The 24,634-nt window shown below is 36.1% G+C and overlaps 2 protein-coding genes across 2 annotated transcripts in view; both read right to left on the bottom strand.

Annotated features, from left to right (window-relative positions):
• Positions 1–24,634, bottom strand: part of LOC101407136 (olfactory receptor 5AP2) — a 508,331-nt gene that overhangs the window by 151,911 nt on the left and 331,786 nt on the right. The window lies entirely within an intron of this gene.
• On the bottom strand, positions 6,276–7,218 carry LOC101387620 (olfactory receptor 5F1-like). The gene is given in 2 exon segments (XM_004443789.2): positions 6,276–7,125; positions 7,127–7,218. Coding segments are annotated over 2 exon segments (942 nt in total).

Raw genomic sequence — 24,634 nt, 5'->3', positions numbered from 1 at the left:
AGTGAATTATCACAGCAACCATTGAAGACACCAGTGGAAAATGTCAAAGTCATTTGTCCCTGAATAGTTGTGTAGAGTTGAGCCTCACACTAAATCTGGGATCCTGTCCTAGATTATTCTTCTTTATAGCCCTCAGATCTTAGAATCATAGAAGGTTCCTATTCTTCATCTTAGTTTAACCTAAGTAGTACAGATCCGTTGCTTTTTTACTCCCATCTGCATAAATTATCTAAGAACTTTCCTCAGTCTCATCCCTTACATTTCATATGATCATTATATACCACAAGAATGCACACACTTGGCCACAGTTAATTGGTTCATCAGTGGATGTTCTAACAAAAGGTTCAACCAGAACCATTTCCTGCCACTGTCTGAATAAGAATCAAGTGAAAGTCATTCTCCTGTTTGTAGTTATAAATTTTTTTAAACTTGGGAATTGTTGGCCATACCTCCCTTTATATTGATTGGAGGAAGGGTAGAACTCAGACTTCAGGGACATAGAGGAGAACTAAGCAGATGTGCAATCGTTAGCAGAAATGACATAAGGAATAAGAGTCCTTGTTTCAAATTGTTTCCTGGATACAGATACTGGATTCAGTGTCTTGCAGCTTCTGTGGGTGCTATGAGACACCCTATTATGCTTGCATTTTATCCCACTATCTTGATTAGGTGGGTTTCTTTTGTATTTCTGCAATTTGTTGTTAGAAATCTAGCTATCACATGTCTCTCCAATGCATAGCCTCAGTGAAAACAAGCATATAATTAGATGCTGACATTAGCTGTATATATGAAGTAACTTGTGAAACTGTTGTCATCTGAACCCTGAAGTGTCAGGGTCATCCTACTCTCTTCTGAACATTGAGGTGGCACCAGTGACAATGACAATTACATTTTCATTGAGAGCAGTTACCACAGAATAGTAACAGGGAAGTGGTATGAGGAGGCTGGAGCAGAAAATGTGAGTTGGATAGTTTTTGAGCATATATGTTTTAGTCCATCTGCCTAATCCCTTCTTGTACTGTTTATCTGGTGCATCAACTCCTCTTGAAACATTTCGAAGTCTCCAATAGAATCAAGTTGCCTCGACACACTCTGAGTGCATGGAATAACAGAAAATGTATAATCTTAAGAAATTTCATCCATTTCTTTGTTTTTTTTTATTTATAATTCATTTGTGCTGCTCTTCACATAGTTTCTTCTTCATACTTTTTAATTATTTAAGGCAAAATCTTAAGTAATTTACTTTAACTATGTCTTCGTTAATATTAACAGGGCACGAACTTCTTTAATGACTTTTTCAGCAACTACATCACTTTCAGCATGTAGAGCTCTTTTGTATGTTATAGTATCCTGTATACAGTTTATATTCTCCTTTTGGGCATGCTATTTTCGTAAATTTTTAATATCCATGTAGATAGGACCTTTCATTGCTATTACAGTATTTTTGTTGAATTATGATACAATATAAAAGCCTGTATTATCCTTACATTTTGTAGAATGTATTAACGATTGCTCTGAGGGTGGAACATCCGTAGGAGCTCCAAACCCAGTCCACACAATCCAGTGTCTGCAAGGCTGCTGGTTTTCAGTCATCATTGTTGTCAAGCTACTAATTTTTAATTTGAGTTGAATTTTTGTGTATGATATAAGATAGAGGTCCAATTTCATTCTTTTGCCTGTGGATATCCAGTTTTCCCAACACCATTTATTGAAAAGATTTTCCCCATTGTGTATTTTTCATGCCTTTGTTGAAAATTGGTTGACCATATATGAGTGGGTTTAATTCTGGGCTCTTTATTCTTTTCTCTTGATTTATGTATCTGTTTGCAAACCAATGCCATACTATTTTGATTACTGTGCCACTGTAATATAGTTTGAAATCAGGAAGTGCGATGCCTCCAATTTTGCTCTTCTTGTTTGAGATTACTTAGCTATAATGGTGTTTACATTGTTTAGTGCATAATTAAGCTCAATGTAGTTGGATACTAATTAAGGCACAGTTTCTTTTAAAACATTTTAGCAAATTACAACTCTCAAAGTAAGTAGAATTATGCGAATTGTTACTGGTACTGGTATTTTTTTCCTTACTCTACAAATCCATCAATGCAACATCAGAAATTAATTTGAATCCAGGCAAAGAGTGGGCTGAGTCATGCTATAAAGAAATGGACGATGTATGAAGAGAATGGAATCACAGCCTGTACTTTTGAAAAGAGAAAGTGAAATTGAGGGAGAGATAGATCACAAGATGTTAGTGAGATGTGATTTGTATACTGGAAACAACCTCTTGGACAGAGTCTACTCTCAGTGACTCAGACTTTAGTATTAAGGTTCTCAGTAGAATGTCAGCGTCTTTAAAATCCCATGTGTTTTTTGTCATATCAATTACGTTATGTTCATCTGAACAGGTCAATAGTAAAAAGCTACTTCATATAGTTTCTAGGAAGTTATACAGACTTAGCCTCAGGGGAAAAATGTAATACCTGCATTTTTAAAGGCAAAAATCAAAATTAAGAAATAAGAAAACAGTGCATTTTGCAATTTTGTTTACATTTTGGAAAAAAAGTACTGGCAATGGCCCATTTAAAAATAGAACTTTGTTGTCTCTTTGCTTCTGATCTCTGTTGACATCATTTTATGAGCCCATGTTAATTGTCTCTATTTAGCATTACTTTCTAGGATAAAGCTGTGTATTACAATCATATATATATATATCCTTTGCTCTTTATGTATGTTGTTTGTTCCTTTTGACTGACTCTCACCAAGTCTAGCATTTGAGATGATTCTGACACACAGTCTTCTTCTGTAACACATGATTTAGGCATGAGAATTTTAGGATTTGTAAAATGAAATCTCAACCTTTATTTCACATTTTTATGCTGCTTATTCTGTTTTCAAGTTAAATAAACCTATTTACATATCCTCTATGTCCGTAAATTTTTTTATCTTTCTGTTTCACTTACCAGTATATAAATGAATCTGACACACCCTCCACACAAACTGAGCTAATAAATTATATTTCGTTTATTTTATTTGTTTTACAACACAAAGTTAAAATGATCATACAGTTTCAGGAGGTTGAGGGTTTGGAGCCCAATTTGGAAACTCAGATTTTTTGGACATAGATCTTCACCGAGTGGATCTCCTGTTTACAAAACCTCGAAATTCCTTGGTCAATATTCATCATCTCCTTCTTTAGTAACAAATCTGGGGGTGATAATTTTTGTTAAGTGTCTGAAATAACATAAGGACTCTTCAGAAACTTAGGGATGGTACCTGGATATACACAACATTTTCACAGCAGGATTATAATCACAAAATTTAAAGAAAATCTTAAAAATAGTACATGCCAATTTCCGAGCCAAAGTAGTAAATTATATCTAAGTTTAGCAACAAATGACCACATTTCTACTTTCTGATGCCACACATTCTATGTGACATGTCTTCTATATATTTTCAATAAAGCTATTTGTTTCAATAAAGCTATATATTTTACTACAGCTATATATTTTCAATAAATTTCTTTGTACATTCCTCTTCTACAGATTATATATTCTCACATCAATTCAACTATTTTATATTTGATTTGTTGCCCATCCACCCAGCCATTTAAATATTACCTTCTTGACATAATATAGTTTATCTCTGTCCTTTGAAATGTGCTGACTATGAGTTAATACACTATCTTTGATTTTATTTGACCAGTGGGAGTTAAATGGGATTATCACTTTACTTAATCTTGGCACTAGCCTGTATCTAATTACTGTTTACAAGATGTAGGACTTCTCATTTTTAATAGATTCATGAAAGTTACATTGTCCATGTTAGTTTAACAAATTAAATCCAAAATTATTTTTCTATATTAATATAAAACTGTACACATTTTCTTCTGCCTAAATGCAGGACTCCATCTATTAGTAACATCAACTTTTTCTTGTTTTGGTTGCTTATTTTTAATTTTTATTTTTATTAGGATTCTTGAATACTGATTCTTTCACTCCTTCCAAATTGTTTGCTTATTTTCCACCTTTGTGACATTCACAGGTTTTGGTAAGCTATTCTCTAGTTGACCTCATCTAAACACTAATGAAGATAGTGACTAAAACACAACCTAAAGACTTACATTTCAAACTTCCCTCACTAATTTTAATAAATAAATTACTCAAAAAGCCTGAATAAGGCAAAACATTGGTTGATATGTGTATATTTGGGGGATATGATAACACTAAACATTCGAGTGAAATAAAAGACTGGTAAAATTAGAAAAACAGAAAGCAATATAGATAGTATAGCAAAGAGGCAAAAACAATATTACATTCATAGAGGAGGATTTAATAAATATTGTCAGATTCTAAAGAAAGAAGAGAATGATAAAAATCACACTCCATAGAATAATTAGAAGTCTCAATGCTTCTGCAATTTAACTTTCATTTGAATTAAAGAAATTAAAAAATATATTTGAAACATTTTTCACATAAATTCATTGAATAATAAGCAATACAATATGATAATTTAAAAATATATTTACAAATAATGACAGGTTAAATAAATAATCAAAATTTACATAACAAGCATATATTCAATGAATTAAAAAGAAACGCTATTTCCATCAAAGTTGGACATATTTGTAGACTTTATAAATTAGATTAATTAGATGTAGGAGAGCTGAATTAGAGAGCAGAGAATATGGCTTAAAAATGTGATATATCCAAAAAACCCAATCTCAGAATAAATAGATTTCATCTCCTAAACATTGTTTGTATTCCTAAGTTTTACTGGAAATTAAAGCATTTAATTGAAAGAACATAATATTATTATTTACTTGTGAAATATCTTGGTCCTATATACGATTCCATTAAATACATGAGACAGGGAAAGCAGAAAGAATCCAGCCAAAGAGCCTCCAGTTGGTGAAGAAGAAGGTAGGCGAGCCACTCAGTGAAAGAATGAACCATGTCTGAGAACAGCCTGCTCATTCTACCTCAGAGCCTCTAGGGTCAAGTAACCACTGTGGACCTGGGGGGATGAGAGCAGGGCCCACAGGTGCACATACAACCAATGCCTTCATGAACTTTCATCTGGCAACAGTCACCTATGTAAACCATTAAAAGCATTGGATGGTCAAGCTGGATGACCTCTTTTTGACAGGCCATGAGGTCAGTTATGCCACATCTCAGACGACTTGAACATCACAACTTCTACCAGGCGCACCCTCAGCAGCAAGGGTAAGAGAAGGGCCATGGGGAATTTCCCTCCAAAAGCTATAAGTGTGGCTATCTTCTTAGAAAGCCCTGGCCTCCACTCAGTTTCCTCCAGAGTTCTACTAAGCCAACTCCTTGTCTACCTCCATATTAATAATGCTTAGCTTTAATGTCAAGATTAATTTTAATAGATTTTTATTGACAATCTATAGAAGATTTCTATATGCAGGAAATCCAAGAACCTATTGTAAATTATGTATGTTGGATTAATCCATTGAACATTAATCTATCTCTTTTGGAAAAAAGCACTGATTAAACTCTCTGCAGCAGATGAATGTGTGTGCAGGCTGCTTTGCATGTGTGTGTCGGTCTGGAAGAGAGAAAGTGAGAGAAGAATTGGAACTTTTTAAGGAGAAGGGAAGGGAATAGAAGGAGAACTGTTGCTATTGGTACATGCTAAGCAGACAGCAGTATTCTTGATTGCATGAGTTGCACAATCTCACACTTATCCTTTGGGAAAGTATGTGTACGGGAGGGATAAGGGAAATAAAAGGTGGGAGGTTTACAGTTGCAATTAAAACTATAGTCCTGAAATTTGATTTAAATATCTCCCCAGCAGGTAATTTAATAAATTAAAATGGAAATCTATTTTAAATTTAAAGCACTTTTGACGTCTGTAATACATAATAATCTCTTACAAATCATAAATGGTGAAAAAGAATGCATGAGAAAAAAATAAATGGACAGTTACCAATATTCTATATGCTGGTTTCATGTGATATTGCGACTTTTGTCTCTAAACACTTAATCTCTTTTGTTCCCTAACTAAGATTTCATTACAAATAAGCCCTATTTCTGAGGACCCAGTGAAAGTATAGAATGATTAAAGTTCTATTGTCTTATATAGGTTTGGTAATTTACCTTATACCTAATTGGATACATATACTTGAGTATTACAGAACATGATTAATCAGAAAAGAACAAAAAAACCATTCTAATAAAAAACTGTAGACTTGAACCATTTTTTGAAAGTTCATTAACTACTCTATTTAGTTTGGAAAATTAACCAAACAATCACAGAAATGAAGGGATCCTTTTCCTGGTAATTACAATCCATAAAGCCTTATTTACTTCCTTATTCCTGAGGCTATAGATCAGAGGATTCAACATGGGGATCACCACTGTGTAGAACACAGAAGCCACTTTGTCCTGGTTCAGGGAGTAGCTGGAACTGGGTCTCAGATAAGTGTAGATGGAGGTGGAATAGAACAGAATTACAGCTGTCAGGTGAGAGGCACATGTGGAGAATGCTTTGCGTCTCCCCTCCTCTGAATGCATCCGAAAGATGGAGAAGAGAATGTAGGAGTAGGAGGTGAGGATGACCAGCAGAGCCCCGACCATATTCACACCAGCAAAAGTGGAAATGACACTTTCATTCAGGCGTGTGTCAGAGCATGAGAGCTTAAAAAGCGGAGGGCTGTCACAGAAGAAGTGGTGGATGACATTGGAGCTGCAGAATGGCAAGCCGCTTACATAACTGGTGCTAACCATGGAGTTCAACAATCCTGCTGCAAAAGCCCCTGCTGCCATTTGAAGGCAGACTGTCCCGGACATGACCAAGGAGTAAAGCAGAGGGTTACATATGGCCACACAGCGGTCATAGGCCATTAACCCAAAGAGGATGCACTCAGTCGTGGCCAAGGTGATGAAGAAATACATCTGCAGGAAGCAGCCAGCAAGGGAGATGGTTTTCTTCTCTGACAATAAGTCTACCAGCATCTTCAGGGTGATGGTGGATGAATAACAAACGTCCACAAAGGACAGGTTAACGAGGAGGAAATACATGGGTGTGTGAAGCCGAGACTCAATCCTGATTAGGAGGATCATCCCAACATTCCCCAAAACTGTGAGTGTGTAAATCACAAAAAGATTAAAAGAGGATAATCTGTAGCTCCAGGGTGTCTGCTAATCCCAACAGGACGAACTCAGTCAGCAAAGGTAATTTTTTTCTGGTCATTTATTACAAATATAGTTTGCTTATACTTGCATTTGGTGCAAATATTTCCCTCTGCAAAGCTTACAGGAAACAATAGAAATGATAAAGAGGTTATTTACACACGGAAAAAAGGAAAACACCTATGATAGTATAGCATAGTAAATAGAGTGACTGAAGTAAGAGGGAAACTAGGGGGCAAATGGGTAAGCACTGGAATTTATTAAGCAACTCTTTCTACTGAATCTGGATTGTAGGCCTCTCAATCTGTGCTCTAAGACCACATATTTCCCTTCAGCTTCTGCGAATGCAACATACGTTGTTCTATTATTTCTCTACCAGCCCACATCCAAAATGCAATTTTGGATAGAAATATCTATCCCATTCTCTGAACAAGTGTGTGAGTTTAACTCATACATTTTTTTTTATTCTCAAGAACACTCTGGGGGCCTGCCCGGTGGCGCAAGCGGTTAAGTGCGTGTGCTCCACTGCGGAGGCCTGGGGTTCGCTGGTTGGGATCCTGGGTGCACACCGACGCACCACTTGTTAAGCCATGCTGTGGTGGCGTCCCATATAAAGTAGAGGAAGATGGGCGTGGATGTTAGCCCAGGGCCAGTCTTCCTCAGCAGAAAAAAAAAAAAAATTAGAGGAGGATTGACAGATGTTAGCTCAGGGCTGATCTTCCTCACAAAAAAACAAAAACAAAAAAGACCACTCTGTCTATTCTTCAACTCCAAAATTTAGGCATCGCCTCCCAGAAATTGCTCTTGTGTACCCCAAGCAGTAAAAATAGTGAAAATTTCAAATAAACAATATTTTGACATCTATCATATCCTTAAGAATGACTTTGCAGTGTTTTAAAAGTGAAGCAAACGATCGTTTTCATTACCAAGTACACTATAAAATTAGTGTCATGTGGTAGCAGACACAGTACCTGTCCACCGCAGTGAATAACAGCACCACATCCTTATGTCTTCCTTCCTTGTGTCTTGTGTAGTCTAGTATTTTCTTTTTTATTAGGGGTTCTCAGTTGGAGCTTAAAAATGAAAAGAAGAAAGTGTTCATTTTTTAGATGAAATAAAATGCAGCAAAATTTGAATGACCTGTTTGTAAAAATTTGAGAGACCTTTGAGTAAATACATGTTGCGGCAGTTTTATTTTGTTTTCTTTAAAGAGGATTGGGTAACTGTGGGGAATAGATTATAGGTTTTAATTGTGGAGTCAATCCTCTAAAGGCAGAAACTCCAGTCTCAATAGAAAATAAAATATAATCACATGCAGATATATGGAATCAAACTTTATGGGGGGCTTGCATCAGAAAGCACTTCCTGATCTCTATGTTACTTGAAAGTCTTTTGACAAAGTAAAAAAAAATGAAATGTTGTTTTTAATTTACTATTTAAATTGCCTCTCTCTCTGCATTTTTAGCTTATTCCAAAAGGGTGCACAGCCCACAACCCAATTGTTATTCTTTACTTTGCCTGTGTGTGTGTGTGCATGTGTGTATGTGTGACCCTGCCTTTGTCTGGGTGAGCTTAACCTTCAATCCACCTCTATTCTTGAGTGAAATTAATGAGAAGTAGAAACTAACTAAATCCATTGTACAATGTTTAAAGAATTAGTATACCCTGAGCAAATACAACAATGGATAAAAAAATCTAACTTCTTTTTTATTATTTCAGGATTTTGTTGGCATTTTGCAATTATTGTCTGTGATTCTTGATCCTACCAAGGGATGAAATTGTAGATTTTCCAGATCTAAATACACAAGTAAAACCAGGTGAAATAAATCACATTGGGTGCCCACATGCATGGAGAGTCTATTTGCATAGGGAACTCATAATGCGTTGAGTACCATGTTATAATTTTCCATTTAAATTGTCAATTAATCCTCTACCTCAGTCTTTGAGGTTGACATTATTTTACACATTTTACAGATAAGGAAAGTAAGACTTTAAGCTATTAAATATCTTTCCCATGGACAAACTGTTAGGAAGTGGAAGAATTGAGCACAGTCTTCAACAGAAGGAATTAATACCTAGCTACCTAATTTTCCTGTCTAGTTCCATTTTATTTTAGTCAATCAGAAGATTATAAATACATATGTACATATAGGTACACTTGCACACACACGTGTGTATAAATAACTGTGTGTGTGTATATTCTAGCAAATCCAATCTTCCAATCATCAGAGCAGGTAGAGTACTTCTGCATCTAAAGAAAGATCTGTTACATCATGCAAGATACTACTTAAAAACATGACTTATAAAGATCGCATAAAAATGGGCAGAGGAAATGAACAGACACTTCTCCAAAGAAGATATACAGATGGCCAATAGGCACATGAAAAGATGTTCAACATCACTAATCATCAGGGAAATGCAAATCAAAACAACACTAAGATACCACCTCACGCCCGTTAGAATGGCTATAATCACCAAGACAAAAAAGAATAAATGTTGGAGAGGATGTGGAAAAACAGGAACCCTCATACACAGCTGGTGGAAACGCAAACTGGTGCAGCCTCTATGGAAAACGGTATGGAGAATCCTCAAAGACTTAAAAATAGAGATGCCCTATGACCCAGCCATCCCATTGCTGGGAATCTATCCAACGAACCTGAAATCAACAATCCAAAGAGGCTTATGCACCCCTATGTTCATTGCAGCATTATTCAACATAGCCAAGAAGTGGAAGCAACCTAAGTGTCCCTCAACTGATGATTAGATAAAGAAAATGTGGTATATATATACAATGGAATACTACTCAGCCATAAAGAAAGACAAAATCGTCCCATTTGCAACAACATGGATGGGCCTGGAACATATTATGTTAAGTGAAATAAGCCAGAAAGAGAAAGACAAACACTGTATGATCTCACTCATATGTGGAATATAAACCAACACATGAACAGAGAAAACTGTACTGTGGTTACCAGGGGCAGTGGGGGTGGGGGGTGGGCACAAGAGGTGAAGGGAGTCATATATATGGTGATGGACAAACAAAAATGCACAACCCAAAATTTCACAACGTTAAAAACCGTTAAAACCTCAATTAAAAAAAAAAAAAGTATAACAGCCATAGGCCCATAGAATTTACCACCAAAACCCCCATACATCTGCTTAGAAAACTGCGCAGAAAAAGACCCAGAAGGGCACACGTTAACATGACAGCAGTGGCTTCCTGCGGGTGGGGAACTGGGACCAGCCGATGGGCGAGCAGGCGATGGAGAGGGTCTTTATGTCTTGACGTAGTATTCCAATTTTTGTAATAAAAGATGTTCACGTAAAAAAAAAAAAACTAACCCAATTGACATATATCAAATACATAGTATTTATTTACTAATGTATGAAACTTAATTAACAATTTAAGAAATGGAAGTACTTAAAAATAATTTGTGGGCTGGCCCGTGGCTTAGCAGTTGGGTGTGCGCTCTGCTGCTGGTGGCCTGGGTTCCGATCCCGTGCACCAACGCACTGCTTCTCCAGCCATGCTGAGGCCGCGTCCCACATACAACTAGAAGGATCTGCAGCTATGATGTACAACTATCTACTGGGGCTTTGGGGGAAAAAATAAATAAATAAAATTAAAAAAAAAAATTTGTAATTGAGCAACCAGAAGTGCTAATGAAGACACAGGAGGAGAATCAGCATGGTGAGTTATCATGGAAGAAAGGGAAGGAGAGAATTTATGAAGAAAGAAGAGATATTATTAAACCCTAGAGAAAACAAGGATCAGAAAAGAAGATAGAGTTTATTGAACAAAAGAGTATAATTGAAAATCATGAAAGGAGTTTCATTCAGGAAGAAGCAGAAAAGACAACAAGAAGTATTTCAAATTAAAAACATGGTTAAAAATCATCAAATAATGAGTTGCAAACTGTTGGTTTTTTAAAATCAGGTTTATTGTGCCATAGGTTTCCTATAGTAAATTATCACCATTTTGATGTGTATAATTTGGTGAGTTTTGATAAACACAAACAGTCTTGTAATTAAAACCACATTCAAGACAGAATATTTCCTCCAGCCTAATAAGTTTCCATTATGCCTTTATTATAGACAATTCTATCCTCTCCCCCAGCCTCTGACAACCACTCGGAAACTATTGGTGTGATTTATGTCCAGTTTTTGGCCTTTCCAGAATGTGATCTAAGTGGAATCGTATAGGTGTTGGAGGTCATTGTGAGGATGTGACTGCCAATTGACCCATGAGCTGGACACAGGCAACTGGAGGCTCCTCACCCCCTCCACTGTCATTGAAATGTACCTTCTGCCTAGGATTCCCATGCTAGCAACCATTTCAAGGATGCAGGCTTGAGAGAGTAAAGTGGTGTTGAGACCATCTGGACTGAATAAGTGACTGAACCTAGCTATGGCCTCTACATAAACTTTTAAGATTGTGCCTGGTGAGTGTGGAGGTCTATTCATCTTGCAGCCACCCAAGACAAGCCTGGTCTTTAAGTTCCCTTGCTTGATAAATCTGCCACTTACACATCTGGAGTGCTCTGCCTCTGTCTTCAGTCTCTCCTGGCATCTGTGTATGGTGCCAGTTTGCAAACCACCAATTGTGTAGCCTTTTGAGTTTGGCTTCCTTCTCTAATTTTAACATTTGGGGTTCGATAATGTAGTTGCGTTTGCCATATCGGTTTCTTTTTTCCTTTAGTCCATTCTATAGATGTATCATCAGTTGATGGCCATTGGGTCTGTTTCCAATTAAGACCAATTCCAGTTAAGAGCTCTTTGTGTGGGCCTATGCTTTTATTTATCTTGAGTAAATAGGAGTAAAATTGCTGGAACCCATAGTGAGTATAAGCTATTTAAGAGACTGATAAACTTTAACAAAATTATTATGCTGTTTTGTATCGACACAGCAACATTTGAGAGTTCCTGTTGCTTTAAATCATCACCAGCACTTGGCATTTTCTTTTCTTTCCTTTTTTACAGTTTTAGCTATTCTAACCCTTAGGTATATTTCTTATTATGATTTGAATTTGAATTTCCATAGAGTGGAATATATATAAGAATGGAATATATGGAATGGAATATATATATAGAGTGGAAATATGTAAGAATTCCTTATATATTCTGGATCCAAGTCCTCTAATAGATACACATTTTGCCAATATTTTTTTTTCTAATTTGTGGCTTAGCTCTTCATTTTTTGACAGTATCTTTTTAAAAACAGATTATAATTTTAATTAAATCCTGCTTATTAACTTGTACTTATGGATTTGTTCTTTTCGTGTAATAGCTAAGAAAAATGTTTCTAATTCAAGGTCAAAAAGATTTTCTCTTATGTTTTATCCTAGAATTTTTTATTAAGATTTATATTTAGGTCTATCAGATTTCCTTTGATTTTGGTTTATAATTTGATGTAAGAGTTATGGTTCTTTTCTTTCCTTCTTTCCTTTCTTCCTGCCTGCCTGCCTACCTTCCTTTCTGCCTGCCTTCCTTCCTTCCATTTTTCCTTTCTCCCTTGTGTTTTTATTCAAGAATAAATCTATTCTTAGATGGCCATCTAATATGTTTCCTTGTATATTTATCTCTTCCATACGTGTGATATAGTCCAAAAGTAGAGAATCTCAATTGTTTTTTTTTAAGCCAGATCTTTAACTTTATTATCTTTAGCTACAACTTCTATGAAGGTTTACCTAAAAGAAATCTAGAGGTTTCTTCTAACTCTCTAACTATTGCTAGTAAAGTCTGTAAGGAAATTTGCTGTCATGTCCACTCCCGCTAATAATGTCAGGTGCAATCAGAGTGTCTGCCAAAATTGCCAATAGTGAGTAGGAATGTTCATTTCAAAAGGCAATTTTGTGGTTCATAAGGAACTGTAAAGCAAGGTGTATAGCATTTCCTTGGGCATGAGAAAGTTCAGGATAATTATTGATATGAGATGTTTTTATGCCCCTGAAGGTGGCTTTCATTTTCACAAAAGCCTATTCAACATCTATCCAGTTATTGACTACAAATTTTATAACTTTAATTAAAAGCTTATTTTCTTTTTTTTCTATTATTTTATGCAGGTCAAAATGGTTTATAACATTTTAAAATTTCAGTTGTACATAATAATTTATCACTGTATAAACTACATCGTGCTCACCACCAATATACGTATATAAAACAGATATTAGCAATCACTTCTAAGGGGCCTTTGCATAATTATTGGGCTCTTTTCCAAATTAGTTAATTAAAAATCTTCAAGTATTTTATATAGAAAGTATAAATTTTATACTTGATTTTATTTTAAAATGTAAACTCTGAGCTAACAAGAAGTAATAGCTAAACAAATAATTTATATAAATCTAATAAATTAAACTTATAATTAGAGTTAACTCATGAACTCTTAAATGCTACAATACTAATAACAGATTTCAACTTAAATTGTCAAGCCAAAATAAATTGATCACATAAACATGGAGGAGTATCAAGGCTTTTACTATATTAAATGAAATCCTGTTAAATAATACTAGCACAAACAATGCTAGATATGCACAGATTCCTTGTTAACACACACACAAGCCTAGTAACCAAGTCATGATTTTCTTAAAACTTTTGACACAATTTTACATCTTACCATAGTTGAATGAATGTAACCACATATAATGATATTGTCATCCCAGTTAGGTAATATTATTTCTAATCAGAAAACTTAAAAAAGCGTTTGACCTAATCTTTGACACCAATCTGGATTACAGTTTTATACACGTAACTAATCATCTTCTATTTTCTAAAGAACTCTTGAATGAGTTGCACATTTTATTTATTTTTAAGATGTAAGTGTATAATATTTGAAACTGATGGAATAGTAGAGTATGTCAGTATATTTCCCAACAAATGATCAATGCTTGTAAGATTGATGGGAATCTTAAAACTTACAAATAAATTTTCTGTTAAACTTTAAAGGCTTTGAATTTAATAGAAGCCTACATTATTTCACACTCTTCAGATCATTAAGCTCTTACAAATATCTACAATAACTATAAGAAGGCAGGATTTTTGACTTCTACCCTAAGAGTCACTTCAGAATCGCCCAGGAAACCAGTGGCTTTTTTATCCCATCTACACCTTTCTCCACCAGAGGGTTGACTCTTTCCCTGGGTTCCAAGGTCTTAAGGTTCTGGGCAACTAGCATTTTCAGCACTCCCCTAAACGACTGACCCAAATCTGGGCTTTGGCACCTGATTTCATAGTATTTGTGGTTTGATGATAAGGCCACACACACATACTGACCCCACAATAAGAGTAAGCAACTGGGATAGAGGTCTTCTGGAACTCAAACTCAGTACATATCCAGCAGTTTTCCCATGACTCCATAGAATAACGAGGAGATGACGGGGATATGTTTCCTCTCTTGAAGACCTCTGGCTTATAAATTTCCACCAAATCCTAATCCTTTACCCGAAATAAGTGGTATGGTGTTTCCTTCACCTTCCTCACCACAGTAACTAATTGAAGCAGCTGTAACTTCTATGACTTTGCCAGACTTAGAGGAACATCTTATTGGCTCATTCTCTTAACGGGGATATAATGATCATAGCTGCAAACATTACTGTTTTGTCACCAATGACTCCTCTTGTGATAGCACAGGAAAGATAGAAAATAGTAGATGTTACTAAAGCAGTAGCAAATTAAAAAATGCTCAGACAGACTTAGAATCCAACTGGAAAAATTGCCTTGACAATAATTGATGTTCTTGGTACTTATATCATTTGCATTTTATAAAAATAAATATTTTAAAGACTAAAATGTTGAGCTAATTGGGATTATTTTCCACAGAGGGAAGGACTGGGAAATATATCCTTGGGTAGAGACACCATGGAGTTGGAGACCCCTACATTCTGCATTGTGCCATTGCTACTGATAATTTTCTCTTCAGTGCCGTCAGTGACTTGCGCTTTCCTAAGTCCAACAGAGTTATTTTATTTTTTCACTTAATAATGTTTCTGAAGAATTTTACACATCTGTGCAACATTCTTTCTATGTATTTATGTATTTATTTATTACGTTTTCCTTCTGATTATTTCATGAGGTAATATTGACTTTCACAAAAGGTGCCTAAGAGATAAACTTTGGTGTTCAGACATTTATAGTCTCTTGACTGAGTATAAATTGGGTACTCATCAAAGGGACATTATAGTTTATGGGATGCAGAGTAAGTCCTATATTTTCACGTGTCACTTACTCAACCATTACCAAAAGAAACTCTATATAAAAAGGAGATTGAAAAGATGATTTTAAATGAGCTAAATATCTTTGTTAATCATTGAGTTATCTGATAGAGATGATACTCATTTTTTGTTGATTCAGTTTCCACATATCTTGCTTTTATCAGATAGGATTGTTGTATACTCTATAATTTTTCTTAAAGACTTCAACCTTAAAGTTAGAATGAAACACTTATATACAAAAACTTATTCAGTTGTATTCATAGGACATGTTAATAATAGAATGTACCATTTTCAGTTACTTGTTTATATTTTTCTAATAAACTTTTTTAGAGCAAAAATCTTTGCAGTTATTGACCAGATTAATAGAACAGTGTCTGTCATATGGTAAATATTTGTGGATAAATGAATAAATGAATGAATAGACTTGATTTTATCACAAAATGTAAATTTAAAAACCTTTAATTTTCAGTTTTATAAATGATTTAGATTTATGATTCATCACTTAGATTGTGAACATTTTTATGTATGTAATTTATCTCAAGTTTAACCTCGGGATGCCAATATTTTACTCTAATAAGTTTATTCAAATTAATTAGGCAAATGCATGCAAAAATTTTAAATTAAGAATGTAAGATAATTAGGTCCTTTATTTCATCATTTCTGTTGCTGAAATGCATGTGTGGGTTTTTTTACACAGAGAACAGTGAAAAATATGTTGATCCATTAAATAACTGTAATGTCTATTGATTTCTCTTGAGATTTGATAAGAAATAACATAATTAGGAAATAGTCTGATGCCAATCCCTATATTTCCCCTAATGCAAAAGGTGGTCATTCACAATTTTCAAAGGGATTCATTACACTGAATAAAAAAAGTTGTGGAGGAGTCCTCATATCTTTATCATATATTCATTAATTTTCTCTCAGGATAATCATTGTTTATGGTACTTATCCATTCATTAATAATTGTCTGTATATTCTGAATTTAAGCTAAAAATACAGCAAAGATTTTTGTTATTGAGGCTCACTGGGCTTTCACTTGAGTGGTTAGTCTGTCTCAAAAGGTGGCAGCATTAGCCCTGCAAATTTGAGGAGTAGAAAAGGAAAATGAGGATGCTTTAAAATAATAGTAGACAATCACCTTTAACATCATGTCTTCTTTTGCAATTTAACGGTTAAAGGTTTATGATTTTGTTGCTTGAAATTTTTGTTCTAAAAATTTATCATTGCAAATGGGTTGTTTATCTTCCTTTACATCAAGAAAGGTGCAGGGTAAGCCAGATAAATTGCATTTGCAGGTTAAAACATAATTTCAATTAGTACTTAAGATTGAATTGACATTCTGTAATCAAAGCTAATAAACATTATTGATATTCACTTTAAAATTATGGAAAAGACAATGATGTCTAATGTTGACAATTGTAAGCAATAATTCACTGGAGGATCCAGCTAGCGGAGGGAAAAATCAAAGCAAATTTTAAAAAATATAAGGAATAGATTCAGGAAAATGGGAAAAATAACAAATTATGAGAATTAATAAAAGTTCACCTGGGTTGCTGAATATAGGATCAGTGTTTAATCTAAATATTAGTTGCATTTCCTCATCACTGTAGCAAATGTTTAGAATGTAATTTTTTAAAAGATAGCATTTATAATATATAAGGTCTTCAGGAAAATAGATTCAATGATAGATACTCAAAAATTTTATGGAGAAAATGATAAAACATGATTAAAAGATTTTAAATAAGCAATATAAATAGACAGTAACAACATGTTTATGGGGATGACTCAATATTTTGAAGTTACATGTTTTACAAAAGTGGTCTATAAATACAACACAATTCCAAACAAAATTTCAAAAATGTTCTGAAAGTCATGAGCTAAATGTAGCTTTTGTGGAGTAACAGGGAACAAAAGGAAGAAGCCATTCCTGGAGAAGTACCTAGCAGATATCAATGCCGTTATAAGAAGGAAACCTTACCAACAAAGAAAGTTTAGCATAGACTGATGATCAGAATAGAAAGTCCAGAAACCGATCCACATATAAATTAAAAGTTTATTTTTATTAATTTATAAGTAAAATATTATTTATTTTTATATAATTATTTATATAAATAATTTATTGAAGGAAGTCATTGAAGATGACTGGAGAACATATGTTAAAAAAAAGTAGGAAAAATATGCTGTCTGCATTCCAAAAAGAAAAGATATCTACCTAAAACAATGGACAAAAAAAATTCAAGATCTTTTAAAGATTTAAATATCTGTCACTCCCACAGTGTTGGCAAAAAATGTTAAATGCTGACTATAACAAGTGTTAACAAGAATATGAAACCTGAGGTATTATGTGCTATTGTTGAGAGTGTGAATATGAACAAGAAATTTAGAAAATAGCTTGTTATATTTTAAAGTTTAAATATACCCTGTATCCAATCAGTGCCACATCTGGGGGTGCACCTAGACAAAGTCTTGTTCCTGTGCACTGAGTGACAGTAAAGCATCAGCACTGGTCGTGATAGAATACAACAGCCAATTTAACTTTGACATGTTAAAGAAAATGAATACTACAAAATTGTGGAATTGAAGAGTGCAGGAATACATATGAACATGGTGGAATGTTAGAAACATAATACTGAAGAAACACACAAGCAATATAGAGGACAAACTGTAGGATATCACATTTATAATATTCAAAAATAAAAAAATAGACTCTAAAAATATAGTTTTAGAGGTATGGATGAATATTTTTTAAAACTGAAAACTCGGAAACAACAAAAAATACAGAAAAGTGGTTGTCACTGTCAAGGAAGCAGCACTGTGGGAGTGATCGCAGACAACTTCCAATTGTGACAAGACCCAAAGTTCTTTTATTTTCATTTAATTTGGTAGATGAATTTACATGTATTCACTTATTTTGTTTTTTAATTTACATGTTTATTTTATATTTTTAGAAGAAAGTTTCATATTTTACATAATATAAAAATAAAGAGGTTTGAAATCTTAATTAAATAAAAAGAAAAAAGCTAGAAAAAATTTTTTGAATTTAGTACTTGTGTCAGAGGTGCCCAAGACCGCCATCAGGTTCAATGATTCTATAGAAGAATGCACAAAACTCAGAATATCTTTTATACTTATGGTTATGGTTTATTATAACCACAGCAATAGATTGAGATTGGCAAAGGAAGAAGGCACATAGAGCAGTGTCCAGGAGAAACCAGGCGTGAGCTTCCACTGGTCTTCTCCTGGTGGAGTCACACAGACAGGACCAGCTCACCCAGCAGTGCTGTCTGATGACTCATGTGATGTATTGCCAACAAGAAAAGTTTAACCAAGTCTTGGTGTCCACGGTCTTATTGGAGGTCAGTTCATGGGCGTGGAGAGCCCAGATAACTGTCCTTAGTTACCTAGTCTCCAACTGCCCCACCCCAGGGTTCAACTGATACAGCCTAGCCCAAAGTGTACAAAAAAGCCACAGGTGTATAGAAACAGGCATTCACCATAAATCACATCATTGGCATAAACTCTTTGGTGTTGGCCCCAGGATAATGGGGTGTGGTGTAGGCTATTCCAAGGTTCTAGAGGTTATCACTCAGAAGGCGGTCAAAGGCCAGTGCTGAAGACCTTGGGAATATGCTGAGTTTGGGCTCCGAGACTGATTGAGTGAAGCCATCGCTGCAGAGTACCAATATAAAAAACTTGGTGGCAGTGATTCTTACATAATTGTAATTTGGCTCTTTAGTTTTACCATACAGAAAATGACTGAATCTTCAAAATATGAGTTAATTATTCTTTATTAATCTAATTCATACCAGCTCAACACAAGGTTGACATACGAGCAGTCATGTCGTAGAAAAGAAGCCCTATTGTAACTTTGAATGACCTCTGATTAACTAGTCCAGGCATGCTCTGAGGATTTTATGGCCCCTCCTAGCTGCTATAAATTGACAACTTTGTTCTCCTGAGTTCCTTAGGAATGTGATGACCCCTAGGCAGAGAGTCTATGCTGATAGCCATCATCAATGACAACTGAAAGATCAGGGTCTACGGCATTGCTCTGGTCTCTGATGCATATCCAGTAAAACAAAGGACTATCAGGAACTAAGAAGAGATAGATGCCCCCACCTGGAGACCAGGTGCCTCCCCCAGCCAGACACCTGCCCCCTATATAACTGGCCTGTAATCTTTTTTCTGTAAGATGTTTTTTTTCAGAGATTTGTCGGCCATCTTCCCTCTTTCTAGCAAGCTGTAATAAACAGTCCTTTCTCTCCTACTGTCACTGACTAGTGCCCCAAGTAACTCAAGGGTGGGTTTGGAAGCATTTAACTGTTTCTCCAAGTTATTTTTTTATGTTAAGGAGACACAATCAGCAACCTCCCTCAAGCTAACCAAGACTCTGTACAAGAGCAACCATGGCCTTGCCTTATTTTTAATGCAAAGACCTCTTCAGGAGGAGATTAAGCCTCATTACCATAATCTGCAGTGTACCCCCCTCTCCCTTTTCCCCAACCGCAATAAAAGTTCCTGCTTTCCCTTTGTTCTGGGACACCATGACTTTGGGAATGATTCCTCATGACCTCCTATTTGCGACAAATACACTTTACTTTGTGAGACAACTTCCACTGGCATAGAGTCTTATTTAACTCACCAGGAGGGAAGCCCACTTGGCTCGGTATCTCTACTACCTTGCCTCTTGACTGTTGGCATGTCTTGTGGCTGGCAGATGAACCCCCTTTTTGGTCAGCAACATAATCTTCCATTTATAACTAATGTTCCAAACATGGTTCTCTTATAGTACAGCACAGAGTACCTCTATGTAGCTTTTAAGCTGTGTAGTGCTTTCTCTAGCTCCCTACCCCAAAAAAGAAAAACAAATCTCCTGAATCATTTTACTTTTTCTTTGCAGAGGAAACAAAGAACTTTTAGCATTTTGTCTCTAAATGTGTAAATCCCAGGCTCTGGATAAATAAAAATATGTTTGTCTCTAACTATCCCATGAAAAGATACAATAATTCACACTATTGAAGACCAGAATATAATACGGACAACTGGAAATATAAGCAATCTAGAAGGCTTGTTTCTGTGGGCCCGTCATTTGGGGCATGTTGGGGTATCCTCTATTTTGGATTCTGCACCCAATTCCCAATGAGTGGAGGGGGATTTTCCACCCAAGCAAGCAAGGCCCTGGGCACCCAGAGAGTGTCCTACATTTCAGCTCAATTCTGACACTATCTGCCCAGAGATAGCGTTAGATTCCAGAAGCCTGCCCCTCCCCACTTTCACATGCCAGTGGCAAATCCAGGTTGTCCCCTGTGCTTCTGACCAAATGGCTATAAATCAGAAATTCTCATGAATCTCTCCTTGGGTTAGATTAATTTGCTAGAGCAGCCCATAGAACTCAGAGAAACATTTTATTTACTAGATCATCAGTTTATTATAAAAGGATATAACTCAGGAACAGCCTGATGGAAGAGATGCATAGGGAAGGTATGGGGAAAGGGAGTGCTGCTTCAATGCCCTCTCCATGCACACCACTCTCCCAGCACTTCCATGTGTTCAATAACCAGGAAGTTCTCCGAACTCCGTTTTTTTCAGTGTTTACCATGGCTTCATTTCATAGGCAGGATTGATTAATTCATTTGCCATTGGCAATTGATTCGACCTCCAGCCTTTCTCCCCTCTCCTCTCCCAGGAGGTCAAAGGGTGGGACTAAAATTTCCAGTTCTCCAATCAGAGGTTTGGTTCCCCTGGCAATCAACCCCCATCCTTAGGTGACCTAGGGGCATTCAAAAGTCAACTCATTAACATAATAAAAGACACCTTTATCTCTCTCCCCACTTAGGAAATTCCAAGGGTTTAAGAAGCTCTGTGCTAGAAACTGGGATGAAGACCATATTTGTATTTGTATTTCTTATTGTAAATCACGTATCACAACCTCCCTAAGTGGAAGCACAAATTCTAAACTTAGTGTTCCCTACCACATAAAAGATGCAACATATTGATGGAGGAAGATGGACACAGATGTTAGCCAGGGCCAGTCTTCCTCAGCAAAAAGAGGAGGATTGGCAACAGATGTTAGCTCAGGGCTCATCTTCCTCACACACACACAAAACAATGCAACATATTGATAAGCTGCTTTCAATTTTGGAGTCTACATCTTCTATATGGGTGACTGCACTTTTGACTCACCCAATGGATCCTTTAAAAGCTGTCAATTTTGTGTAGGATGCATAGCAAGAAAGGGCTTTTCAGACTGGAATGCAAGCAACTCTACACCTCTGTCCTTTTGGTACAGCAGTGCCAAAACTGACACTGGCAAATCAAGATATTCTATGTAGTGGCAGAGAAGCCCTTAGAGATTTTGAATGGAACAAATTTTTGCTTCAGCAAATTGACCTTTCTCATTTTGAGAAATAAGCATTGTCTTGCTACTGGGTTCAGGTTGAAAGAGAATACCCGACCATGGGACACCAGGTTATCAAGTGCCTTAAATTATTTATTATGAATATGGAGTTATAATGTGTCTTTAATGACAAAGTCAGGCATTTCATGAAGAACTTTATTATTTCATAGAATTTGCATATGTAGAGCTGGGCCTGAGCAAATCCTGAAGGTCCAAGTGGTTTTCAGGAGACCTTCATTTGCTTTTCCAGCACAGGGTGGCACCAAAGGACCACTCTATGACTAATTAACAGAAGAGTTAAAACAAAAAACTGAGCCTGGTTGCTGGCTGGCTCTACATGCTGTAGTGGTTACTGCACGGAATAGTTTGCTGCAGTATTATTACCCCAGATTAGGAAATTACTAAACAGTATTAGAGAATATTGAAAAATTTATCCAATAAGTAAAGCTTTTAGAAATAAACATTTTTAGCTACATTACTTGGTAGAAGAGATCTATTTTGGTTTGGCCAGGGGATCAGGAAAATGAAGAAAGGCTATTTGCAGTGAAGAGGAGGTTCAAGGAAGTTGTGTGTGGAGGGACTTCCTGAGTCCATTGATAACAGGCTCATAAAAATGTGTCTTCCCTACTCTGTAACTCTTGGCTCAGCACCTTTAGGTGCTTTCATATGTGTGAGAGTGTTACTGAACCTCTTAATCTCAAGTTTGTGTGCCTCATGGGCAGTAAACTAATCACTGAGACATTGGTGCTTGGAGATGGAGCAAGTTTTATTTGAATTGGTCAAAACAGGAAGACAGGAGGGTGGGTTCTCTCAAATCCACCTTAACAAGAGAAGAAAGCAGGGGGGGTTTGTAGAGCTAAGGGGCTTGGCAGGAGAAGTTTCAGAGAAACAAAGGGTAACCTTTATTCCAGGGAAGCCCTTGGGCAATCTGACTTCTGGGCTTCAATAGCAGCTGGGGGTTGGTCATCTGGTGATCACAGGTTAAATAAAAAACCAGCAAATTGACAAGACTCATCTATATCTGTATTGGTAACAAAGTTGAAAGTCAATCACGTTCTTACTGAATGTCTACAGCAACCCTCTGGTACCCAGCTTCAAGAGCATTATTTCCTCTAAAGTACTCAATAGTGATTCCACTGAATTAGAAGCAGAGAATACCACAGCACCTTTCAGGCCCCACAACTGAGGCTAAAGGGTTAGATATTTTCTCTTCTAGTTCCCTAGAAACTAAGGCTTTGGTATGTGCACTACTCTTGGCTAATCAAAAATTCCATTCCTGACTTGAGTCTTTTGAAAGTGAAATAAAATGAGAGATTATTCACAACAGCTGGCAATGCAAGTGGCTGGCAATTGCAGGTGAAGCCAACTCTTCCTCCAGTGAGCTCCTCACTCTTGTCTTATTTTCTTTGGTTCCTGCCAGTTTTCTCAACTAGTTCTCCGGATTCTTTATAATTTCTTTCAGTTATCCAATATCCTTTCAGCACATTCATTTTCTGCATTAAATGAGCAAAGCTGTTTACTCCAGTCTGTGCCAATATCGCTGTTTATAAAATGAAGGTACCCTTAAAGTTAAGGGCAATCATTTTGTTATAATAATACTCACATTCTTTATAGAAATACAAATTTTCTTTAGAATTACAGTTTATAAAAATACTACTAGGAATTTACTATTTTTTTCAGTATTTCTTTTTCCAGTTGTGTAGGTTTATTAAATGAAAAAGAAAAAAAAGAAAAAAATAGTTTTGGTAACTTCTCTCACTCCGAAATGTTTTTTCCTTTTTTTTTGTTTGTGAGGGAGATCAGCCCTGAGCTAACATCCATGCTAATCCCCCTCTTTTTGCTGAGGAAGACTGACTCTGAGTTAACATCCATTGCCAATCCTCCTCCTTTTTTTTCCTTCTCCAAAGCCCCAGGAATAGTTGTATGTCATAGTTGCACATCCTTCTAGTTATTGTACGTGGGACGCGGCCTCAGCATGGCCGGAGCAGCGGTGCATCAGTGCGCGCCCGGGATCCGAACCCGGGCCACCAGTAGCGGAGTGCGTGCACTTAACCGCTAAGCCACGGGGCAGGCCCACTCTGAAATTTTTTAAGCTGTATTTTTCCAGCTCTTAATTCTTCACACACATTGCTGTTTTGATTGATGAAAGATGATCCTTTTTTTCTAAACACACTGATCTTCAACTGTTAAATAAGAAACTCTTCTAGTAGCAACAAAACTGATTTCAATCTTCCTACCAGCTGTAGGAAAGAAGCCAGTTGTTTGCAATGTGTCTGGCAACCTGTATTTATCCACTCTCCATTCTGTCCACCTTAAGTCTTAAAGTATAGAGTCTATACCACTGTAAATAATTCAAAGGAAGTTAAAATTTAGAATGCATTTTAAAATATTAAGAAATACTGCTGTAGGGCCGGCCCCGTGGCTTAGCGGTTAAGTGCGCACTTTGCTACTGGCGGCCCGGGTTCGGATCCCGGGCGTGCACCGACACTGCTTCTCCAGCCATGCTGAGGCCACGTCCCACACACAGCAACTAGAAGGATGTGCAGCTATGACATACAACTATCTACTGGGCTTCTGGGGAAAAATAAATAAATAAAAATTAAAAAAAAAAAGGAAATACTGCTGTAAATACTGTTATAATTACAAAAGAAAGTAAACAGTCATTAAATGAGTGTAATCTGCTGAATAAGGGGCTAAGTATTTACATGTGTTATCCCAAAACTCACAAGAATCCGATGAGGTGGGCAATTATTATTCATAATTTAAAAATTAATAAAAATAAGATTAAATAAGGAGCTCAATGTCTCACAATTGTGAAATGGCAAAATTAACATTCAAACCCAGATTGCCTGAGTCATAAACTTTTATTC

Source organism: Ceratotherium simum, chromosome 34 (genome assembly GCF_057802395.1).
Source record: "Ceratotherium simum simum isolate JZ-2026a chromosome 34, ASM5780239v1, whole genome shotgun sequence".
NCBI classification, from domain to species: domain Eukaryota; kingdom Metazoa; phylum Chordata; class Mammalia; order Perissodactyla; family Rhinocerotidae; genus Ceratotherium; species Ceratotherium simum.
The sequence above is the reverse complement of the archived record's forward strand: the minus strand, read 5'-3'. Positions and strand labels throughout refer to the sequence as shown.